The sequence below is a fragment of the Anopheles marshallii genome, chromosome 2, assembly GCF_943734725.1.
Source record: "Anopheles marshallii chromosome 2, idAnoMarsDA_429_01, whole genome shotgun sequence".
Taxonomy (NCBI): Eukaryota; Metazoa; Arthropoda; class Insecta; order Diptera; family Culicidae; genus Anopheles; species Anopheles marshallii.
The window spans coordinates 19,444,149-19,465,911 of NC_071326.1; the positions used below are offsets into that span (position 1 = coordinate 19,444,149).

The 21,763-nt window shown below is 44.0% G+C and overlaps 1 protein-coding gene across 1 annotated transcript; it reads left to right on the top strand.

Moving 5' to 3' along the window:
* The first annotated feature begins 357 nt into the window (after positions 1–357).
* Positions 358–20,927, top strand: LOC128716416 (procathepsin L-like). The gene is made up of 5 exons (XM_053811338.1): positions 358–741; positions 842–994; positions 2,319–2,609; positions 2,770–2,898; positions 20,796–20,927. The coding sequence occupies exons 1-5, from the start codon at positions 358–360 to the stop codon at positions 20,925–20,927; spliced, it is 1,089 nt and encodes a 362-aa protein (XP_053667313.1).
* The last annotated feature ends 836 nt before the right edge of the window (positions 20,928–21,763 follow it).

A 21,763-nucleotide genomic window follows, 5' to 3' on the forward strand; every position in this document is an offset into this window, starting at 1 on the left:
AAACAATCCTTCCGCTGACGATGTTTGCAAGCGGGCTGTGACAAAAACTAAAAAAGGTGTGTAAGAAAAATACTGCACAAAAAATAAAGTGCCATAACCACCAGGCACGCGGGCACAGAAGCCAATCGAATGGAGCAGAATGAGTCCACAAAATAAAGGCGATACTGAAATAAAACAACAATACTCAACTGCACTCAAACTCATTGCTGACAGCGGCAAAACCAACATTTCCCAAGTTCTTCGCGGTCAGTGTGCGGTCGGGTCGAGTTTATTAATTTGCCAGTTGTTCTCTGTCTTAATAGCACGCTCGTTAAACGTCGCGCCAGTGACCAGTGCCAGTAAAAAACCCTGTTCGCCATGAACATTCGCTGCGGTCGTTTAATCCTGTGCCTTTCCGTTATCGGTTTTGCGGCTGCTGTTGATTTTCCACCGGTCGTGAATCGCGTTTCCTCGCAGCGAAACCAACCATTGCTGGAGGATATGAAACATTTGCGGAAGGCACCAGCGATCCTACAATCGGTGGGTAAACGATCATACGCACGATCGGGGATAATTCCACTCTCCGAAGAGTTGGAGATGGTCGCAGCCGTCGAACCGATCGTTGGTAAGGTGGCAACCGGCAAGAAGAAATCAAAGCATTCTTCCGATCGCTCGATGGCCCCGGTAACGAACGGGCCGCCCACAAACACCACCGCACCAGCCAGCGCAACCACGGAAAGTGACATGTTCCGTTCGTACATGGTAAGTTACGAACGCAAAGTACGATTCCTAGATGGGTTTCGAAAGATCGCCCACACTAATGGGATCCATTTTCTAACCTCCCAAACCCGCGTCCCAACAGGAGACGCACCGCAAGAAATATTACGCCAAGTATCGTGCCCAGCGTAGACGGTCCGCCTACATGGACAACCTGGAGGAAATTAACGAACACAACAAAGCGTTCGAGGCGGGTGGCAATCGATTCCGCATGGCACCGAATGCGTTCGCCGACATGGTAAGCATCCCTTTTCACCGTGCATATTATCGCCGGTTCGCTTCACTAACTGAACGAATCGCAAAAGTCACTGCGTTAACATACATTCAGGCGCATTAAGAATGGCCCGCAACCTTACCGGGCGGAATTATAAGCAGCCAAACCGTTTTTCAAGGAAGTCGAGGATCTTGCCCACATAAAATCCAACGCTGCCGGGCGAACGGCGCTGGCTTTTCAATACGCTGCTCAAGCCATACGGTGGTGGATTTGTGAGTTGATTAGCATCACTGTTTAGGAACCTTCAACCAAGGGCGTAGGTGTATTATGAATTTAAGGCGAAGTTTTATCAGAAGTAACGAGGGTTGGTATATCCCTTCTCTGTACTGTGTCGGAATTTTCAAGGGAACGTCTAAAAATCGCCAATTTCAAAAGCAATACCATCGTAATAATATATTGTTAACGAACGCATTGCATACCTTCAGGCGTTTGAAGCATTGTTGCTGTTTGTAATGCCTCCATGAGCACTTTTGGGTTTAAAGTTTGCTTGTGATTATTACAACACTAATCATTCAATTCCGTATTTCTTGTAAGCCATGCTAATCATCTCTTGAAATTGCAGTCACAACTAACCACGAAAACTGCGAACGGAGAGTTTTCATCCAACCCGCACGCCCCCCCCCGTTTCCCTTGTTAACTAACCGCACATAAATTAATTTCAAAATTACACCCACAACACTTTCTACCGCACAAAGTAGCCATTTGCTGAGGTAGACACAATATTTCCCGAACAGTCCTTAGTATTTCCACATTTCCACGAAACCAATCACGGGTTGGGGAAACCTTTCTGATCAGTTCATAACTTTCACGGTACATCCAGGGTTGCACCAGCTGTGGTCCATTCTCATCTTTCCCGCCGAGGGCAAGCTGGTGCGTGTAATGGAAACATTCACACTCCTGATGGTGTTCCCACACGGTCACTCTTCTCACACGTCCTGCAGACACACTGGACAATGTTTCCTGGTACGATGTAGTGCAGCATGTGCACATGAAATGTAATCCTCGTTGGTGTGATTGCGCCAATGGTAGACTTCTTCCCTGGCAAAGGGTTGTTACATCAGACACGTGTTACTGGGGTCAATTTAAGTTGAACGCTAATCGTGAACGGTATATTTAATTATGGTATTGAATGTGATAGTGAAAAAGTGAGGAAATATCGTCTAAAAAGGACTATCCATCAAAAGCACTATCACAATGATAAAATCTGGAAATATTATCCTCATCATCCGCCAAGAAGCGACTTAATATAAATCATAATCTTCATACATATCCTGTTCATTCTTTTCAGAATAACAGTGAATACCGGAAGCGACTGATACGGCTGAAGATGGACCCACACCGCAAGGTGAAACCCACAATATCGGACGAAATTGTCAGCTCCAGCAACGAATTGCCGGAGACAGTCGATTGGCGCGAGAAAGGCTTCAAAACGGCTCCGGCCAACCAAAAGACCTGTGGTTCCTGTTACGCTTTCAGCGTGGCGTACGCGATATCGGCCCAGCTAATGAAACACATCGGCCGGGTGGAGTTGGTGAGCGAGCAGCAAATGGTAGACTGTTCAACGGCTACCGGGAACTTGGTGAGTGTTTCGGAACCGGAATTTTTAACGGTACAGCAGCGACTGCGTGCCAGGGTATTTTCAGATATTCTGCTCAATATGTTGTGGGAGCTTTCCGAGTAGCGAACAAATTAAGCCTGTCAATCGTGCTTCATTGTTAAAATTAAATCTACTTCGACAGGGTTGCGGAGGTGGTTCACTCCGAAACACGCTGAAATATCTGGAGCAGGCCGGTGGAGTGATGCGCGAGGTGGACTACCCGTACACCTCTTCGGTAAGTTTAGATTCGGACGAAACTTTAAACCGTGTGGTAGGTATAAGAAAGGAGGTCATCATTTTATTTGAAATCAGAAGACTATGAGTGTGTTTTTTGCGTGAGTGCTGCAACCGTGAGAGGAACCGTTACAAAAAAAAAGAAAAAACAAGGTAACACTTTTCAGCTAATTTGCCCACCACCCACCGGATCTCGGTTAACAACTTGCCGAATGGAAGAGTGATGCGGCGAGGTGGCAAATAAATGACCGCATCATGCATTTACTGCACCGTTCGAGTGCTAATTGCACCCGGGCGGCGGTAGACCCACCGTGCAACCAAACAGGCAGAGCGCAAGTTTCGATGGACCGATACGGGGAAGAAGCCAAAGCGACGAAACCGGTGAGGCGTAACGACAAAGACAAAGAATTATACCCTCACCGATCGCCAAATTGCATCATGTGCCGCTTATCGTAATTGATGATATTCGTAAGTACTTTCAATATTTCTCTCTGGCTTGGTTCTTCCCAAAAGCTGTTGTACAAACAAACAAACGAACAACAAAAAAATGACGATTGTGTACCATAACAGTACAGACCTCGTGCGAATGGAATGGGTAAATAATGGACCTGAACTTCTCGGCTTACCATCGAAACCGTCGCGCCAAGCCGTGAAGAGTAATGGAGACAAACGGGGACGAAATGCAGGTGATTGCTTTTTATGTAGCCTCTTGCCATTTTAGATGAATTTATTGTCGATTTTTTTTTTTTGTAAATTCATTCCTCTGTATCACCTTTTCTTTTAGCAGTACTGTTGCATCTTGCTGTGAGCGTAATCGAGGTACGTATCCGCTCTGCGGCACAATGAGCTGTACACCGACGCGCCAGCTTGACGTACATAATTTAATTCACCTGCCACCCCTGCTACTATCAACTGCAGCCGGCCGTGCATGGTTGCAACCAACGCCTAACCGGAATCTATAAATAAGTCACCGTGTTGGCCCCGGGCAGCTTGTCACAGTGGCGAGCGCCAGAACGTCCGTGCCGTTGTCGCAGGCTGACCGATAACAATCAGTGCACTGATGGCACTGCTACCCGCGCAAATGGTTTTCCGATTGTTGGCAAACAGATTTCAAAATCAAAACCGCAAGCGACGGGAGCGGTAGGAGATTTCAAATTAAACCTCAATAAACAGATCCCTTATCAGTGGGAAGACATTCAACAAACGGTGAAAGACGCATTACGATGTTTACGGTAGGCCGGTTCCGTACAAACATGGACGTCATTAGGGACTTACGGGAAGGTAATCCGCCAGGAAGCATGCATTCTAATGAGTTTAGCATGTGGGTAAAGGCACTGTATCACAAATCCCATGTGATGTAGGTTTCGATTTGTAAGGAAGGAAAATAAACTGTCCCTTCATACCGTCTTGTTTCGTTGTACCGAAATTCGAGATACCGACGGTAATCGCCCCGGTAAGCTCTATTTCAATTTGACTATGAAATTAATGCTACCAACTGTATGATTCTTGCAAAAAAAAATTATCAGAATTTTCAATGGAATTGCAAAGTTATCAGAAATTTCAATTAATTTGCAATGTTGCATGGAAATCTGGAACAGTTAAGATAACAAATGTATCTTATTCGAGCCGCAATGATAACGAATCTGAGTTGATCTTGACCTGCTGCCGAACTGTCTGGTTGATGGCTGACGTTTGATCTTCGTTTATATTCGGACGCCGACATAATTCCGTCCTGTTCCACATTTATGCCACTGGCGACGCAATCGAGCCTATTCCAATAGGCCAAGTTTGATGCGCTACAAAGCTACACACACACACAAAAAGAAAACATATACAGTCGCAGAGTTTTGCTGAAGTTCCAGTACAGAAGCTATGAATTTTCAAAACCACGCCAGTCACAACTTTTCCTAATTTGCTAATGCAACAAATTTCTTCGGGCCATTTTGCAGTTGCGAACCAAATTGGTAAGTAATCAGAATTTTAGACAACTTCAATCATTTCAACGTTGCGTTTGTTTAAAAGGTGCCAGCATTCATGTCAATATCGATTGATTATGGGATATCTGCAAGTGACTGCCGATTGCGTAGTAAATATGTGCTACACGGGAAAGCTACAAACCAAAGATGGCATAGAAATAGGCTGGATACATATGGCAGTATTTGGACGAAACTTATCTTGATGAAGTTTATTTACGAAGTTTCCCTTTTCGGGTTCTACGCTATCTAACTACTCGTTGAACACGAGGCAAGCCTACTGACATGCGTCATCATCACCATTCCAGCAACCCCGATAAGCTCGGATGGAAACTCCCGAGTGTTCCAGATATTGCGTCGCAGCCGCTACTGTCAGATGCATCGTGGAAATCAGTAAGCAACGCAGCATTTGACGAGACAATTTTCGAAACCATATCAATTCAATGCTTATACATTTACCTCTCATTCCCCTTTATCGGTCGCATATTATGTACCGGAGGCGCAAAAAGGCAAAGCAGACAACTCACTAAGCTGCATTACAACCAGTAATCCACCTGTAATCCACCGGAAAGCCGCCCGTTAGCAAAGGAAACATCTAGCCACATCGCAACTATCGATGGCTAATGCATAATGTAAAAGCAAACAGGGTATGAAATCGTCAGCTTCATGCATGATGGCGAAAAAGGCTCTGCTGTGTGATAAACAAATGTTCCGATTCCCAACGCCCCCGAACCAGAACGCCGAATGGCCGAACGGTCAAACGGGTGTTGGATGCAAAGAAAGATGAGAAAAAAACCATTACCATCTAGTCAAACGTCGCATTTACTGTGTCCCAAAAATATGACCAAACACAAACAAAAGAAAAAAAATGAATCATAAACATAAAACTTATCATAGGCATAACCACGCTATCGGTCTGCATAAAAAGAAGTAAAGCAAGCATTTCCGAAAACGGTAAAATGATCTCAAAGAAAAAACAATTCTTTCGCCATTCAAACCATCTGGAATGGAACGGTACGCAATGCACACTTGGCTTGAAGTAGAAATAAACTGGAAAAGCAAATGCGCAATGAAAAATGTGCTTTTACGGTTGCCCGTTATCAAGCAGGGAGACAAAACTGCGTGTACGTTCCCTTGGCAGTCGGTCCTGCCAACGGACAATCAAGCAATCCGATCCAACAGTCGCACGTGGGGCAGACACATTGCAAATTTGTAACGCAATTTGCAAGCACCAAGCCGTACTGTGCTAATGGATTTGAAAATAAGCCTTGATTGAACGTAATGAACGTTGTGGCGAAGATAGTTTGCCGAAAGCGCCAGAAAAAAGACAATCACCGAATGATGGATATGAGGTACTAGAGTAGTGTTGCTTTCAATATTCCATCGAATGCTAGACACGATTGCACAGCATCGCCTACACCCGACACTCAATACAGCTGATAAACATCGGTACACTGTTCCCTAGACACCAAACTGATCAGTCCTACCCAAGGCACACTCACGCGCCTCAGAACTTTTTCACCTCCGAGCGACTGATTGGCCTTTTTCCATCGGTTGTCACTTTTTTGCAACCCACGCGTCGTTCACCTGATCAAAGGAAAGCATTTTAATAAAAGCTTCACTTTCACGCCCTGGTTTGCAGGCAACACACCGCCGGAGGGACTTGCCATTCCCAAGTGGGTAAAGTTTGGTGTGCAAGAAAAACAACTTGTCACCATAGTTGGATGCCAAACGCAAAACGCGACTTTTGCACGGTAACAAACCTTTTCAGCTAGCTTTCCTCATAACAAGAAGTCGACAAAAGCGTGCTGCAAACAGCGTTGTTATTAGGGTGTACCGGAGTGAAGGAAGCGATAGAAAAGTAACGTTCAAAAAGGCGACCATACCGTGGGACACGTGTTTACGGGGCAAAGATGGGAAAATGTACGACGATGCTTTTCTTTTCTTTTTTTTCGCTCCATCCTTTGCTTAAAAGATGCGGGTAAAGGAGGTGTGCTTAAATTTCCTAGAAAATAACATCCTTCACCGACTGCAGCAAAACGGGCGAAATGCATCGAAAGGGGGTTTCCCTCTGCAGGATCTGAACTGTGCAGCGGTACATATCGGGTAAACACAGTGGTGCTGTTTGTTCGCAACAACCGTACCCGTTGCTTACCATCCCGGAACCCCCGACAAAATCAAGGTCAATCCCAGTGTTGCTCCGGTATAAGGGGGTGGTGATGCACATTAAAGTGAACCTTCCGTTCACTCTCTCACACTCTAAATGCTATAATACTTCGTTACGTTCCGTGTTCTTTCAAAGTGGTTGGATGCGATACTTTCGGCTTCGTCGGAAAAATGGTTCGGCAAGCAACATATTGTGCAGGCTCCCGCAACGAGCTTCCTTTCTTCTGCCGCTTGCTTACTTAGGCGCATATAAAACCTCATCAGCATACTAATTGAATGGTACGGAGTGAAAAACAACTGCATGCTTTCGACGTTGCTTTAACGCATGTTCAATCACGTGTGCGCATTACTGCTCTGAGGGCATAAAAAATAACAATCAGCGGTTATTATTAGATTCATAAGAAAGACACGTTAGCAATAAATAATCAATGCCCAACCTTATTTTCAATTTATTTACACACAGAGGTAGGTGGTTCAATTTAATGTGACCTAACTGATTTAAGCGTAACGCCGTAACGCATAGATGCGTTACTTCAAGCCAAAGATACTTTTTTATGTCTATTGTTGCATTGACTACTTGACGGTCTTTAAATTAAAAAGAAATAAAATAAACCGAGACTTCCTTAAAATTACAGCGTAGCTTGTGAAGAGATAATCGGAAAGGAAAAATAAACGGATAATATAAGTAGAAGTCATTTTAGAAGCAAAATTGGCCGTGTTTGAGTCGAAAATGCCCAGAAAAATTTAAGACCCAGTATGTGTTGAAGGATCTCCAATTTCCTTGCAGCCACTACAATGACGAGCTCTACGAGCGATATGATGAATAAGACTCTGACAGACTCCGGTGGGCTAGTCATGTCATGAGAATGATACCGGACGATCCAGCCCGTAGAGTCTTTCTAGGTCATCTACATATAAGGTAGATGAGTGGTAGACTCAACTTGAAGTCATCACACCAACTCCATTCACCATATAAGACTCCTGCAGCAGGTACTAATCGCGAAGCGTTTGTTGCACCAGATAAGTAAGTACGTAAGAAGCAATATTTACAAGATCGAATTTTATTTCAAATAAAGTGTGTATAGCACACTTATTGTTGTGTGTAGCAAACATTCTACAACCTTGTTATCAAACGCATTCCATTAGACAGTATTTAGATTTCAATAAACACCCGGTAGTAAATGTTCTTCTCAACCCTAACGCTCTCAACGATCCTCATGTAACGAATGGGCATATCGTGAAAATATTGACACACTCAATCAATTTATTTATTAACCTACCTTTACAAACACGATGCCGTCCGTTGAAAATTCGCACCCATCGCACACTCAGGAACTGTGCCCAGTCGCGATCGAACAAGATCGTAAAGTGAGGACGCTTTGTCCGGGAGTATCGCAATGTAACAAAACAACACACTCCACACTGACACACACACACACACACAACACTGCACTTGTTTATAAATAATGCTAACAGAGAAAGCAAATCAACACCCCGTCCCGTCGCGCCGTTTTCACCTTTCGCAACCCGCGAAATGCACGGCAAACCTGCAAACATGCACCGGGAGACCGCGACGGTTCACTCGCCGTTCGCTGCTGTCACTTTTCGCATCAACAGTTGCCGGAATATAAATATCACTTTTCACTCCACTGCCATTCTTTTGTTGCTGCACATGCACATGGTTTTGTTTGCCCACTTGGCTTACGCTTCATCTAGCGCGTAGATCGGGGTGTACTGATACCGGCGTGGCACGCGGTATGGTTTGGCACGTCGCAGCATATCAGCAGGCTGGGTGGAAATGCACGGAAAAGCAACAAATCACAACACTACCTACGGGAGGATGGTACACGAAACAAAGCAAAGTGTAAGGAATGGTCCCCAAATATTATATGGAACACATTATAAATAGCCCGTACGTCAGAATGGTCCAATGCAAAACCGGCACTGCGAGGCACGGGCACTCTCGAATTATATCCGTTTCGGTCCTTTTACACCTCCTCCCCGCGAAAGATGTTGTTATTATTAAGATGCGTTTTTAAATTCGATTGAGGTGTGTTTTATAAAGGTTGTAAATTTCCCACGCCATCACGTTGCGGGTTGCGCGCCCCGTACCGTGCGTGCATGAGTTGCAGATGAGTATAAATAACCATAAATTTTAAAACGGTACACTACCCCACCGTAAAAGAACACCGAAATGGTATGTCCGTTTTAAGCGGTAAAGCAAAGGGGAACGAAAAAAAAAAAAGGAAACTGAGCTCATGTCGTTATGTCTTACTGGGCGCCTCCATTAGGTTGAGCGATGTCCGTCCATTAATTTTTCGCGTTCGCAAAGAAGGTCTAATTTTCACAACGGAAAATTGTTTTCAAATTACGTTCTTGTATGTTGTTTGTTTATGAAACAAATTTTTTCCCCCTTCTCGAACGTTGCTTATTATTCTCACGCATAAATCCTCCACCATACTAAGGCACCCGAACGGTTTCATTCAAGGGCTGCACAGGAATTCACACGCGAGCTTCAAACAAAATGGGACAATATTCCGTGGAAAAAAAAAATACACCCGCACAAGGTATGATGAATCCTCCTACACATAAAGGAGGACACCGTAAAATATAAATAAAACACTCACTTGTACTGTTCATTGATCTTTTCCCGTTCGGTGGTGGAGATAACGAGCAACCAAAATAAAAGACCTCAGTGGAGAAAAATCCAGCATCCAGCATTCATACATCCATACACTGTTTTTCTTTTTGAATAAAACCCCTTATTCATCCCATCTTTATGCCAACTTGGATGCGGTTACCATGGATGCTGGTTCTACGAATCGCGAATGACGAGTGCTGCAAGCACCGTCCGGTTTGCCCGAACGAACGAATCACCGCAGTCACTAAGTTCATTCCGCATCATCACCGGGTGTGCCGGTGTGTGGGATGCGAAAGTGAGCGGAAAATCGCACACACTATCGCCGCCGCGCCGTGCAATAAAAGTTGTACGCTACTTTCGCTTTCATCTTCACCGCCAGCGGGGCCGAAAACCGCTGGTGCTTCGTTATTGTTTCAACCGCGCCGCACAATCACCAACGCACCGGGTCCGGTCCAGTCGCTAGCTGGACGCCACCAAGCGCAGCCTAAATGCTTTTTTTCTCTTCTTTTGCTCAGTCTATCTCAAAATCTAATCCGCTCAAAGAAGCAGGAAATTTCGTTTCCCTCAATGTGAGCGAACGCAACGCATTTTCCAGCAGGGATCGTGGTGGGTGCTCGGTAGTGCCCACTTGGAATAGGTCAAGAAGCAACAGCAAAACACACACACAAACAAGCGGGAAAGCCGTCATTTCCGTTGGTTGATTTGGTTGGCCTTTTTTTTCGCTTTTCCTTCTCTAAACACACTCGACGCACTTCATATTCTAATTTTCTACACTCACTTTACCACAAAGCCAAACTTGACATCAGTGAAAACATGGCCAACTACAAGCATGTTGTTGGAGAAGAAAAGAAAACAAAAAACCGTACAGATGTAACAAATGTCACCTTTAAACCTCATAAATTATCCACCCAGCCTGCCTTGTGACTGTAACAAATCGCGCTTGGTTTTTGACTTGGTTTAGACCCCGCATGTCATTACGTGTGTCCTGTCTATTTCCTTCGGGGAGACATTTTTGTGTTGTTCTTGTGTGTGTTTTGTTTTATGCTCTCCTTTTTTTGGCCTCCTAAACGATGCTGCTACACAGATTTTGCACAGATTATTAAATTACATTGTTCTACCGCGGAGAGGAACGCACGTTTTGAGCAATGTGATCCATCCCGCGGGGACAAAATGGTTCAAACAGTCTCCCGAGGAGATTTTCGCAAGGGTAATAAAAAAAAAGAAGGCTTTACTGTTCCACCGGCAAAACCATCATGCCGATCAACGTTCACACTGGCAAAGAATACATAAAAACAAAAACCACACGCCCTAATATTCACATTTCTCACACCTTTTCCCTTGCCGGCATTGGCATCGGATGCTAAGTTACGTAGAGCTACGGAAGCGGCGCATATAGCACGACCCGCGAACAACCCGACCGAACAGACCGAAAAACTCGACCGCTCGACACGGCCAACAAATTCCAACTGACTTTGGCGCTGCGAGCGCACGGTCACACAACCCGAACCGTGGTGGCAAACCACCCAACCAGCAGCATGCCGCCCATGCACTTGGACGTCTCTTTCGTGGATGCTTTCTCTGGACATCTGCTGCGTGCTGTGCTGCTCTCACGCTCGCCGCCTAGTGCCGTGGTGGATCCAAACATTGCCGGTGGTTGTTTTGAAAACATGCTCCCAAAAAGGGTAGTGGGTGGTTTGGCATTAGTTCGCTGTTACTTCTGGTTCGGGCTGTTCGGGCTGGTGACTGATTTCGTGTTTGCCTGCATGTAAATTAGAGGACGCTCCAAAACGCATTTGTTGCACCACCTTGAAGTCGGTTTTGGTCATTTCTGTGTCTGGGACCTTCCCCCATGTTGACCATTGATAGCGTACTGCCGTGTTGCGCGAGTTCTTTTAGAAAAGGAGCAATGACCCGTTGAATATCAAGTGGGATAGAATTTAAGGGGGTTCGTAGAGTTGGAGAGACACACGGGAGAATTGTTTGGTTTGTGGGAACGAATAACGAAAGAATAACTACAATTTATGTGTTGTGTTAATTGATAGTATTTTTATGTTTAAATTCCTTAAAATTAACTAACAAATCTACAGCAATGGAGACACTAAGGAGTTTTTGAATAACTGGAAGTCAAACATGACGAATAATAGTTTTTTTTAGTTTATTTACTTCTCTGTCAACTACTTTGCTTATCAATTCTTTGATTACTACCATTTCTTTATTAGTTTTACAACAATTGTCCTACATTTTGCAAGACTGTCAAGGAGTTTTTTAAAGAGTTTATATCTTCTTGAGCATGATTATTAATATTGTGGACATTTTTAGCTAGTTTTGTTGTTTGATAATGAATCTTTAATTTCATTCCAAGGGTTCTAGGCACAAGACAGAGTCAAATGAAGTGATTGATTCGTAATCATTTTACATAAAAAGGGAATAAATAAAGCACTAGTCAGTTAGTTATATAGTTGAAAATAAATCGAGATCATCTTACATACTTTTAATTTAATTTAAAATTTCTTTCAAAAAATACCCAATCATAATTCTTGATTAAAGACACGTTTATCATTCTTTCAACCATTTTGATGTTAGTGAGCTGAATAGTTCGACACCCTTGCTTTCCTATTGCTCACTCTCTTTCTCTCACGCACACGGAACCGAGGCGGTGAGCGTACTCTCACTCACCTGTTGCTTTCTGCTCGTATGCATACACACCCGTTCGCAAAAGGGCGCAAATTCCACGCGACCCGAAGAGGTGTCGAGACACCGCGTGTCTCGAACATTTTTGTTTCTGTTTGTTTCTTGTTGCTTTTCCCCGTGCCCTCTCTGTTTCCCTCGCTTCCACTCTCTTCCTTCCGCAGCAAAAAACCAACTTGCTGTTGATGCTGTTGATTAAATTCAAATAAACAACACCGCGGGAATGCGCACGGAAAACCGGAAGTTATTCGCACTTCGGGGAAGCGCTAGCTTTATTAACGCGTACTTCGCGCTACATTAAAGCTACCATTTCTGCCCTAGAAATCGGGAGCTCTGGCGATAGCCATTCCTTGCTCGGATGCATCAGTTCCATCCTTTACACCGCTTCATCGCGACAACGCCGAACGGAAGGAATAAGTCATCGCACGTTAAAAGGGGAGCGGGACACGATTGAAGGCCAAAAGGCATATACGCGACCATCCTACCAAAGACTTTTCGCCTTCCGTTGGCTTTACCGTTGCTTTCTCCTCCTGCGGGGCCCCTAGAGCACACTGACAGGGACATAAATTTTCGATAATCCGGATTAGAGGCACTTGCGTTCTGCACTTGATTAGTGTAAAACCTGTAGCTGGACGGCGGGCACGGGAATCGGCTGCCCGCTTGGTCGATGTTTTCGTTCTCTTTATTGCACTCTCGCAGTCTGCTTTAAATGTCCCGTGTTTTTGATGCTGGGAAGAAGGAAAAAAGGTTAAAGTTTCTTACGCTGAAGTAAGTAAAATATGTGAGAAAAAAGAATCTTTATTTTTACTGTTGAGCATCAAAACTGGAAGTCATCAAATGCAACTGAACTCATCGTGAAGTTGATACCATCAACATGTATTTTATAACATCTTTGTTTGTTTGTTTTTTCTACACTAAACTAAATATCTAAATGTTATTAAATGTTATTAAATGTCTTTAAAATACTTCATACATTCGAAAATATTTCTTGAAGTTATCTAAACTTTTATTTAAAATTTATTTAACAACTTTATGCCTTCCGAAACTTCTTTCCAATTTTCTTAGAATTCAAAATCCGACCACTATTTCCGACATCCTGCTTGATCAAAATCCATTCTAGACTAATTCTAATCACATACCTCATTTTTTATAACATTTTTTGTATAAAATTTAACAAACTGTAAACAACACAATGAATTCGTTTTTTAAGTGACAAAGTCAAATAAATAAGACTGTTTTAATTTATTGAAATCAAATTGCTTTTATGTCTTATTGTTCACGCTTCACAGCACATCTCTTCCCCCGTCTGCCCTTGATGGATAATAATGCGTTTAATAGTTACGCCCCACAAAACAACCCAACGATTCGCAGTGTTTTTTGTTTGTCGTTCCGCTACCACAGATTAATTTCTCAATTGTGTAAAAATCAACCAACAGCTGTTGACACCAACACCCGCATGCGATGGTTACCCGCGGAGAGCATAAATTATTCAATATGACAACTAATCCACAATTAACCCCCTGCTTGTGCGGACACTTGCGGAAGAGACAGACGGAGACACACATTCCAACGCTCATCCATCATACGCTTTGCACCGTGACCGATATGTGTTGCGATCGGTCACACGGCACACTGCACCGCCACAAAATCACTGTGTATCACCCGCACTCGTACGCACACGCCGCGTGACATTTGCTATTTACCCACAGTGTCCACCGCGAACGGCATCAAATTATGTGGCTGGTTAAACAAACGGTAGGCACGGCGAACGGAAGACATTAAAAAAACAACGAACCACCGCTTTAAAGCTGGCCGCGCCAGCATCGCAAACATCACAACACAACATTAAAAAAAACACTTGAGCGTCAAATTAAATAGTCACGACATTGTTTACCCAAAACGGGCTATTACCACCGGGCCACTGCGCAAACGTGGCGCGTCCGATGGGTGTGTGTTTTTTTTTTGCTTTCTGCTCAGAAGTGTGCCAATTGCATGGTTCATTAATTTCTACCCTCTTACTTTCTTTATCCGCTGTGCGGACACTAAATGCGACCGAGTGCTAAATTCCTTCCTCCTAAAACCCACCAACCAAACCGTCCTAACCGGCCCGGTTGTGCCCGGTAGTCACCCGGGACGGCACACATGTGTTACCTTCCTGCCGCGAACCGTACCCTGGCAGCCAATTATCAGCTGTACTCGACGCGCGCGCCACGACAAATTTGGAAACCCGTCCGATCCGGTGGCTTCCCGAAGCGGACACTACAACAAACTTCCCAACCTCCCCCCCCGGATTTACACCCTCCTCCCCCTCCGGGGGGCATTCGAATGCTGCATTCGTTACGCCTGTTAGTCACGATCGTGTTTGTAGTGCGATTTGGCCCACTGTCCAAGATGCGTGCGGTGCGTGAGGCAGCGGGTGCGCGAGAAACGCGCAAACAAGTGTAACTTTAATGCAGCAAATTGAGCAGCATTAGCTAGCCTATTAGTGGTGCCCTGAGACATTGCAACCAGGTGCTAAGTAGTGGCAGTAGCGGAAAATTGAACGAAAAAAAACGATCTTTGAAGTTATGTTCGGTGCGGAAAAGCAACGCACAACCGAAGCCACAGAACTGCACCCTGGAGACGTACTGCACCAGGGTTGGTTTAGTTTCGCGAAGAAGGGAGGTTGTGTGCCGCCGGGGGTACTCTGGGAGTCAATTAATGTTTGCTTCTACTCTACAATCACGATCATTCGAGCGATAGTTGACACGATAAATGGGCTTGGTATTAATGTAATTTCCTCCCGACTTCCAATAAGCCTGACGATGATGGGTGGGTATGCTGCTAATGGTTATGTTGGCAACAGTCAACACTACAAATTACGGACCGTGTTAAACAGGATATAAGATTCAAATCATGATCATGAATTCTGGTTGAGTGTAGATATAAGATACTCTCATAGTTGATACTGTCTCTTTAGCGTCCATGCTACAAATTCCTTCCATTTGATCACTTCTTCTCAAGTCTGATGTAGTATTCTGATTAAATGAAGTAGTACTAACAGACTGTCATAGTTGGTACTGTCTCTTTAGCGTCCAAGCTACAAATTCCTTTCATTTGGTCACTTCGTCTCATGCCTAGTACGAAGATACTACCTTGAGAAACAGCAGAACCTTGGCTTTTTGTAGGTGGGTAAATCCGGATATGAGATCTAATTTATGATCTATACTTCTGACTGAATTTAGTAATAAGAGTCTGTCATACTTGATACTGTCTCTTTACCGTCCAGGATACGAATTCCTTCCATATGAGAACGTATTCTAATGACTAGAACTAAGATATAACCTTATGAAACAGCAGAGCTTTGTTGTTTAATAAGTTATCTCAAGATGCAAAGGTTGCCAAAAGTTGACATTTAAGTATTAAAGTGGACATTGAACAAATTGCTAAAGTCCTAAGACTAAGAGGAAACTCCTTAGATTAACTTAACAGTCATAGTGGTGGCAGTATTGAAAGATTACTCTAATGCTAAAGAGGATACGGAAATTGTTTCGACAACATGAATGGCGTTTATATCCAGAAGAGTTTTAATAAAGCTACTATACCACGCGAAATATAAGAATTATCTCGGCCCAAGTTCCTGATCCGATTTGGTGTGATGTCTCATGCGAATACAAACAATCCACCTTCGCACTCAACATGACACCACATTCGAAAGATTTGTTTCGAACTGATAAAAACATACGCTAACCACTTGACCTCGAGACGGGGGAAAACAGCATCCTCGCGCTTGTGTCGGAACACAAATCAACCCCCGTCGAATAATACCCGGCTGTCCGTACACGGTGCGAATGACACGGTGAGCGTTTTGCGTGTGGGCGTTGTCAGTGTATCGAGACCATGTTCCTCTTCCTCCCAATGAGTCACGGATCTACCGGCACGCAATGTTGGAAGTGATCTCGTTTCCAGCGTCGCGGTGATCTACGGCATCAAGCCCAACGGTGGCGCGGTAGAGATTGGAGCGCTTTGCTCCAGCGGCACATTCGAATATCGGGCACGATTACGCCCTCGCAGATACACCGCCTGGCGAAGGCGTTCCATGCACGCTTTCACACGGAGATTATTAATCCGGCTACCTTTGCACCTCGGTGAACCCGCACCATGGAGGAGCAAAGGTTCAATCTTTAATACTGTAGATTAAACTCTTTTTTTTTCTTAGCTTATAAATTTGCCAGCTGTATCTGTCTGCATCTTACGCAGAATACGCTTAAAAGAAACTGTAACCTGATCTTCCATCCAATGTGTTGAGTTCATCTGGCCAGACGCCACAGATTGCTGATTTCAATTGATTCGTAATTAAAATATCGTAAAATGTTTTATTGTCGAGCAAACGTAGCCTTTCGTGTGTTTTCTTTTTCTCCCTCGCTTCGCGGCATCTTGTACTTGGCGTGCCCATGGCAGGTAACACAGGAATTCGATACACAGGACATTCAGACATCATCGCGATTCGGGTTTGCGCCGACGGATCCAGCTAACGGTTAGCATCGATTGCGTGCCAAAAACTGCTGTCCCGCCGTCCGGGGCAGGATAAGCAAGGTTGAACGATCAAACAGATCCTCCACCAGCTGTGTTAAAACTCCTTTGCGTGTGGTGGAGTTTTGAGCAGAAATAAAGGCATCAGGTATCGCTCAATCGAGCCCCTCAGGGAGCCGGGGGAACAGGGGATGGCCATTATCGTAAAGTACACTACTTTATGCAAATTAGTGACAGAAATTTACATTTTTAGCCCCGTACCTGGTGCTTAATCAATCTTCGTTTCTCCGCTTCGGTGTTAGCTGCCGTTATGTAGTTCGCGGTGGACAAAAACTTTATCCGACTTCGGTAATGGAACGTCAACTGAATCGGATCGGTTTACCTTCGCGATGTGCACCGGTGTACATATCACAAGTAAGATTGACACAGTGCTGTGCATTGCTAAGGCTCGAGCTGGTTTTATCACCACAAGATCCTTATTCCAATGGAAAGTTCAGAAATCGAATACCTTGAAGAGGTCGTCGAATTTCGGAAGTAATTTTAAGGCTTTCTATCGCATTGATTTATATTTTCCGATCATTACAATCTCAAAATGATGTAAATATGATGTATAAGTACGTTAAAAGAAGGCAAAATTTAACAAAAATAAACAATACAGTTAAAAATAAACAGAAATTGTTGATTATATTTGATATTCAATATCTGTAAAGTATTGCAATCATGTTTAAAAATAGAGCTTTGGCTAAATTCTTTACACACTAAATTACTTTCATCAAACAACAATGATTTCACCAATTAACCTAAACATAAACGCCCAAAGCTATGCAATACACATGAGTTTATTTGTCACTTCTTTGAAATAATTTGTTATTATCGTCGAATCAGATGAAACAGACGCGGTCAAATCTGCAGCTCACTGTAAATCACTAACAATTCAATTGAAAAAAAGAAAACTACAACACGATAAACAACTCGAAAACCCAATCATAATTGAACCAACTGCAAACACCGCACCCTTCACCGTACCCAACAACAAACACACAATGGGGAACTCGTAACGCGGACGCGTACAATCAAAAATATTATTAGTTTCTGATTGTTATATTTCGGTAAATAAATTTTTTTAAAATGCTCGACCAGCCTCCTGCTCCACTGGCCTTGCCGCCCGCATGAACGTACCGCCGCGGTTGATTGGATAAAGAGTGTAAAAACAACCCAATGCTCGTTGATTGAACCACCTTCACCGCAATGCACGGGAACGGTAAGGTGCACAAACGTGAAAGTAACCGAACCGAGCATGAGACGTAGATGATCAAAAGGCAGCGAACCTTTCCCCGCTTACCAAAAGCTTGGCAAAAGGGTTTCTTGGCCAAGGGATGCAAGAAAACGAGCACCGGTGGCGGGCCGGAAGGGGTTTTTGAATTTGGATAATTAAGATACAAAAACCGTCTTTCGCCTTCGGGCAAGGTCGCCAAGCGTGGCGGCGCAATCTCGCTTCTTTCAGTTTTTTTTTTTGCTCGCCCTCAATTTGCCGACCCTAACACACGCCCGTCCGTTATCGTAACTTCGAAGGATTTGTGGCAGTTTTTCACGGCTTTCGACAAGATTACTATCACTTAATCAGCCGGGCTCGGGATCGGGTTACACAGAGAGAGAGAGAGAGGTGCTGGCGAGATAGTAATTTTGGCCCGATGTGAGTAAGCGAAGCTTTTCACGTGCGATAGCGTCACTAACAAAATTGAGTGGCGTCTTCAACACAAACATTTTCGATAAACTGGTTCAAAAATGGTATATAATTGGCGGGGAGGAAAAAAAATCACCAATTTGGTTTGCAATGATTGTTTCAAAAGCTGGAATACTAATTAAGGCTACCATCCTTATCTAAAGAGAGTGACAAATATGTCAAACAGCAAACACGTGTATTTGTGTTTATAAGTCGAATAACAGAACCACACTTGACACACTTTTTGGGCGACAGTTCACCAAACCGGTAGTAGTAAATTTGGGTGGGAAAATGGGAAACTCTCAGCCAAGGTGAGAAGAGTTAAAATAAAACTCCACAAGTAACACTTTCTTGTTTTATCTTCACAGCTCGTTTAAAATTTATTGAACTTCGTATCAGAATAAACAAAAAAACACAAACACACACACACACACCCGCTCTCGATTTATTTCCTGCCGCATCCAAAGCGTATAGAATATAGGCGCGATTCGCGTTTCGTGTACGCTGGTGTGTGGTGCCAAAAGCATGCCCATAAATGGTTCCATTGTATGCAAATTGAAATTTATTGTACAAACCGAAACGATGCATCGTGCTTTCCCCCCGGCAAAGATACACGACACTCGTTTACTGTGACGGAAAGTCACCCCCACTTCCCCCCTGTCGGACCCGGTTCCTCCTGGTAGCGAAAGGTCTCTACGCAATGCACTTCTTCACCGCCGGAAGCCAGCCCCTCGGGTGGAATATTAAAGATGGAATAAGCGTTCCTTTTTTTGTGCTTCTGTACGGGAAATCAACGATCACACCCGGTTTCCCCGGAATCCTGACCGACGGCGTGAAGGACACACTCGATCATACCATCTATTTCATTGCCGGATGTGCAAAACGATCGACAAATTTAATTTCGCGCCTTGGAAAACAAGCGAAACCCATCAACCCAGGAACAACAAAATGCTGCAACAGACCCAAAAACAAACACGAAAAAAAAACAACTGCACACACTGGATACATAAAACCCCTCCCCCACCCGGCATTCCTGTGGGCCGGGTTGACGGTGTCATTATCAGCGAATTGGTCGTAAAGTTAACTGAACCTGTCTGTGCTCGGTACGCATTAAATTAAACACCTTTGATGGAGGCATTCCGTTCCAGTTTGTTGTTTTACGATTATCATTTTGTTTTCTCGTATGCATATTAATACCGATTTTGTGTGTGAGTGCGTGTGTGTGTGCTGGAATATATTCCGCACACGTTTGTCACCGAAAACATTTTTCGGTGCAGATCGGGCGAGGATCGTGTGGCACCGTTCGAGGTGCTCCAATTAGGGACCCAGAGGGTTGGGTGTTGAAAGATATTAATTTCTTTCTGTTTTTTTCATCATTTGTTTTGGACGTTTTTCGATCAGTTTGGGCATATCCTGCGGGATCCCATTCCAGAACAACCTCCTCATGGGCAGCTGGGAACTGTTTTGTAGGCGACAGGCACCCTACGGCCGCTGATTGGTGGTACCCGTGACTTTGGTTACTTTATGGTGTTGTAAACTTTGCTCTGACATTAAACACACTGTTCGGACGAGATAAAGTGGTGCCCGGTTCGATCGGGGATAGCAAAACCCCGTCTCGCACACCGGCCTCCGCTTGTCCAGACCTGTTACTGTGGAGAAAGGTGCAGTAAGATGGGATTGTGTGTACACTCAATTTTGTTAATGAGCCGTGCGACAACTTTATCTGATGCATAATCAGATGGCAGTAAGATTGCTATACAAAGTGTTTTAATTATGGATTATGGGTGGAAAACGTTCCTAACTAATGAAAACAGATGTTTGTTTTCAATGGCAAAGAGGATTAGATTATTTTACCATTTTATTGCAACGACATTTTATGAACATTTCTCTTGGTTTGTCGGATTGGACCCAGCCTGCCGAACTACCAAATGTAATGAGTACTTCAATCACCGAAGCAAAAGCACTAGGTAGGTCATCGAATAAAAATATCATTAGACGTACTTAAGACATTTTCTGCATCAAGTTTCCATCAAGATTGTTGTTACCTCGCGAAGCTACAAATTAATACCTATTCAGCAGGAGATTTTTTTTATGTACGCATCGTCTCCTGCTAAACGATTTCAAACTCCTTCTGAAGCGCACCATTAATAAACCGATTATTAGAAACGGAAGTTTATTTGCCATCGCATCCGATATTTATGGTTTGTTTACGTTGTTATCTTCCATTCCAGCTAGAAGTGTTTTACGCGGTTGTCAAGCGAAAGAGTAAACACCCATCAGTAGGTGGCACTAAGCAACTGTCTACCAGCAGACATCACGAACCGAACAAATACGATGGACAGTTCGGTTCCGCTCGTAAATGAAGCGTCCAACATGGTTAGCAATGATGATCAATTTGCCACATTGCCGGGCTATGTTAACACGATTGTGAATACGTTTGTTTTGTTGAAAAGATTATAAATACTTCAGCTGGCCGATGAATTCCCGTTGGAGTTGATATCCTGAGCGCTGGTTTAACAATTCCCAGCGGTACCAGACAACTCGGGCTAACGTTTTCTTTACGGAACAACACCTTCGAGTAAAGATCATCGGTTCTAGAGAAAGTGTACCGTTTCGCTGGTTGGGGTCGCGTTATTTATAGATGATTTGTTTTAGCAAGATACACCTGCTGCCACCCTTTCCCGAGAGAGGCACGCCTGTTTGATGGATCTTTAACGTTTGCCCGTCTGACCTACTGTATCAGCACACAGCCACAGTTCTCAGTGCGGCAGGTGTGTGTTGATGAGGTTGGAAGTACGCGTTCTACGCATCGTTTTTCATTTTCTGACATTCTAATAATGGGTACCTTAACAACAAGAAGCATTCCTCACAATATGCGTCTAACGCTTCGAGGAAACTAACCAAAGGTTTAGAAAAGCAGCAGCGTTTGCGATGTTTGCTTACTTTCTATCATCAGCTAGCCAACACACATACAGGCATGCTCTTTACATTGATATACAGATCATTAAGTAAATCAAAATGTGCGATAGTCGGTTCACTGACCGCTCGCTAAAATGCATTGATATCTACGCGAACATAAGCATAAACACAACGACTCCACCAAACGTTCCCTCCGCCATCAAAGAGCACGTGTGGGAAGCGAAGTTAGAGCACATGCTGCACTAACATCGGCAAAAACGTCCGAGAGGGGTCGTACTTA

Bases quoted from the DNA above. Each gene is read 5' to 3' on its own strand.
- LOC128716416 (XM_053811338.1), top strand. From the start codon at position 358: ATGAACATTCGCTGCGGTCGTTTAATCCTGTGCCTTTCCGTTATCGGT. The intron at 995-2,318 runs GTAAGCATCCCT...CATTCTTTTCAG, and splicing joins CGAATGCGTTCGCCGACATG to AATAACAGTGAATACCGGAA. The intron at 2,610-2,769 runs GTGAGTGTTTCG...CTACTTCGACAG, and splicing joins CAACGGCTACCGGGAACTTG to GGTTGCGGAGGTGGTTCACT.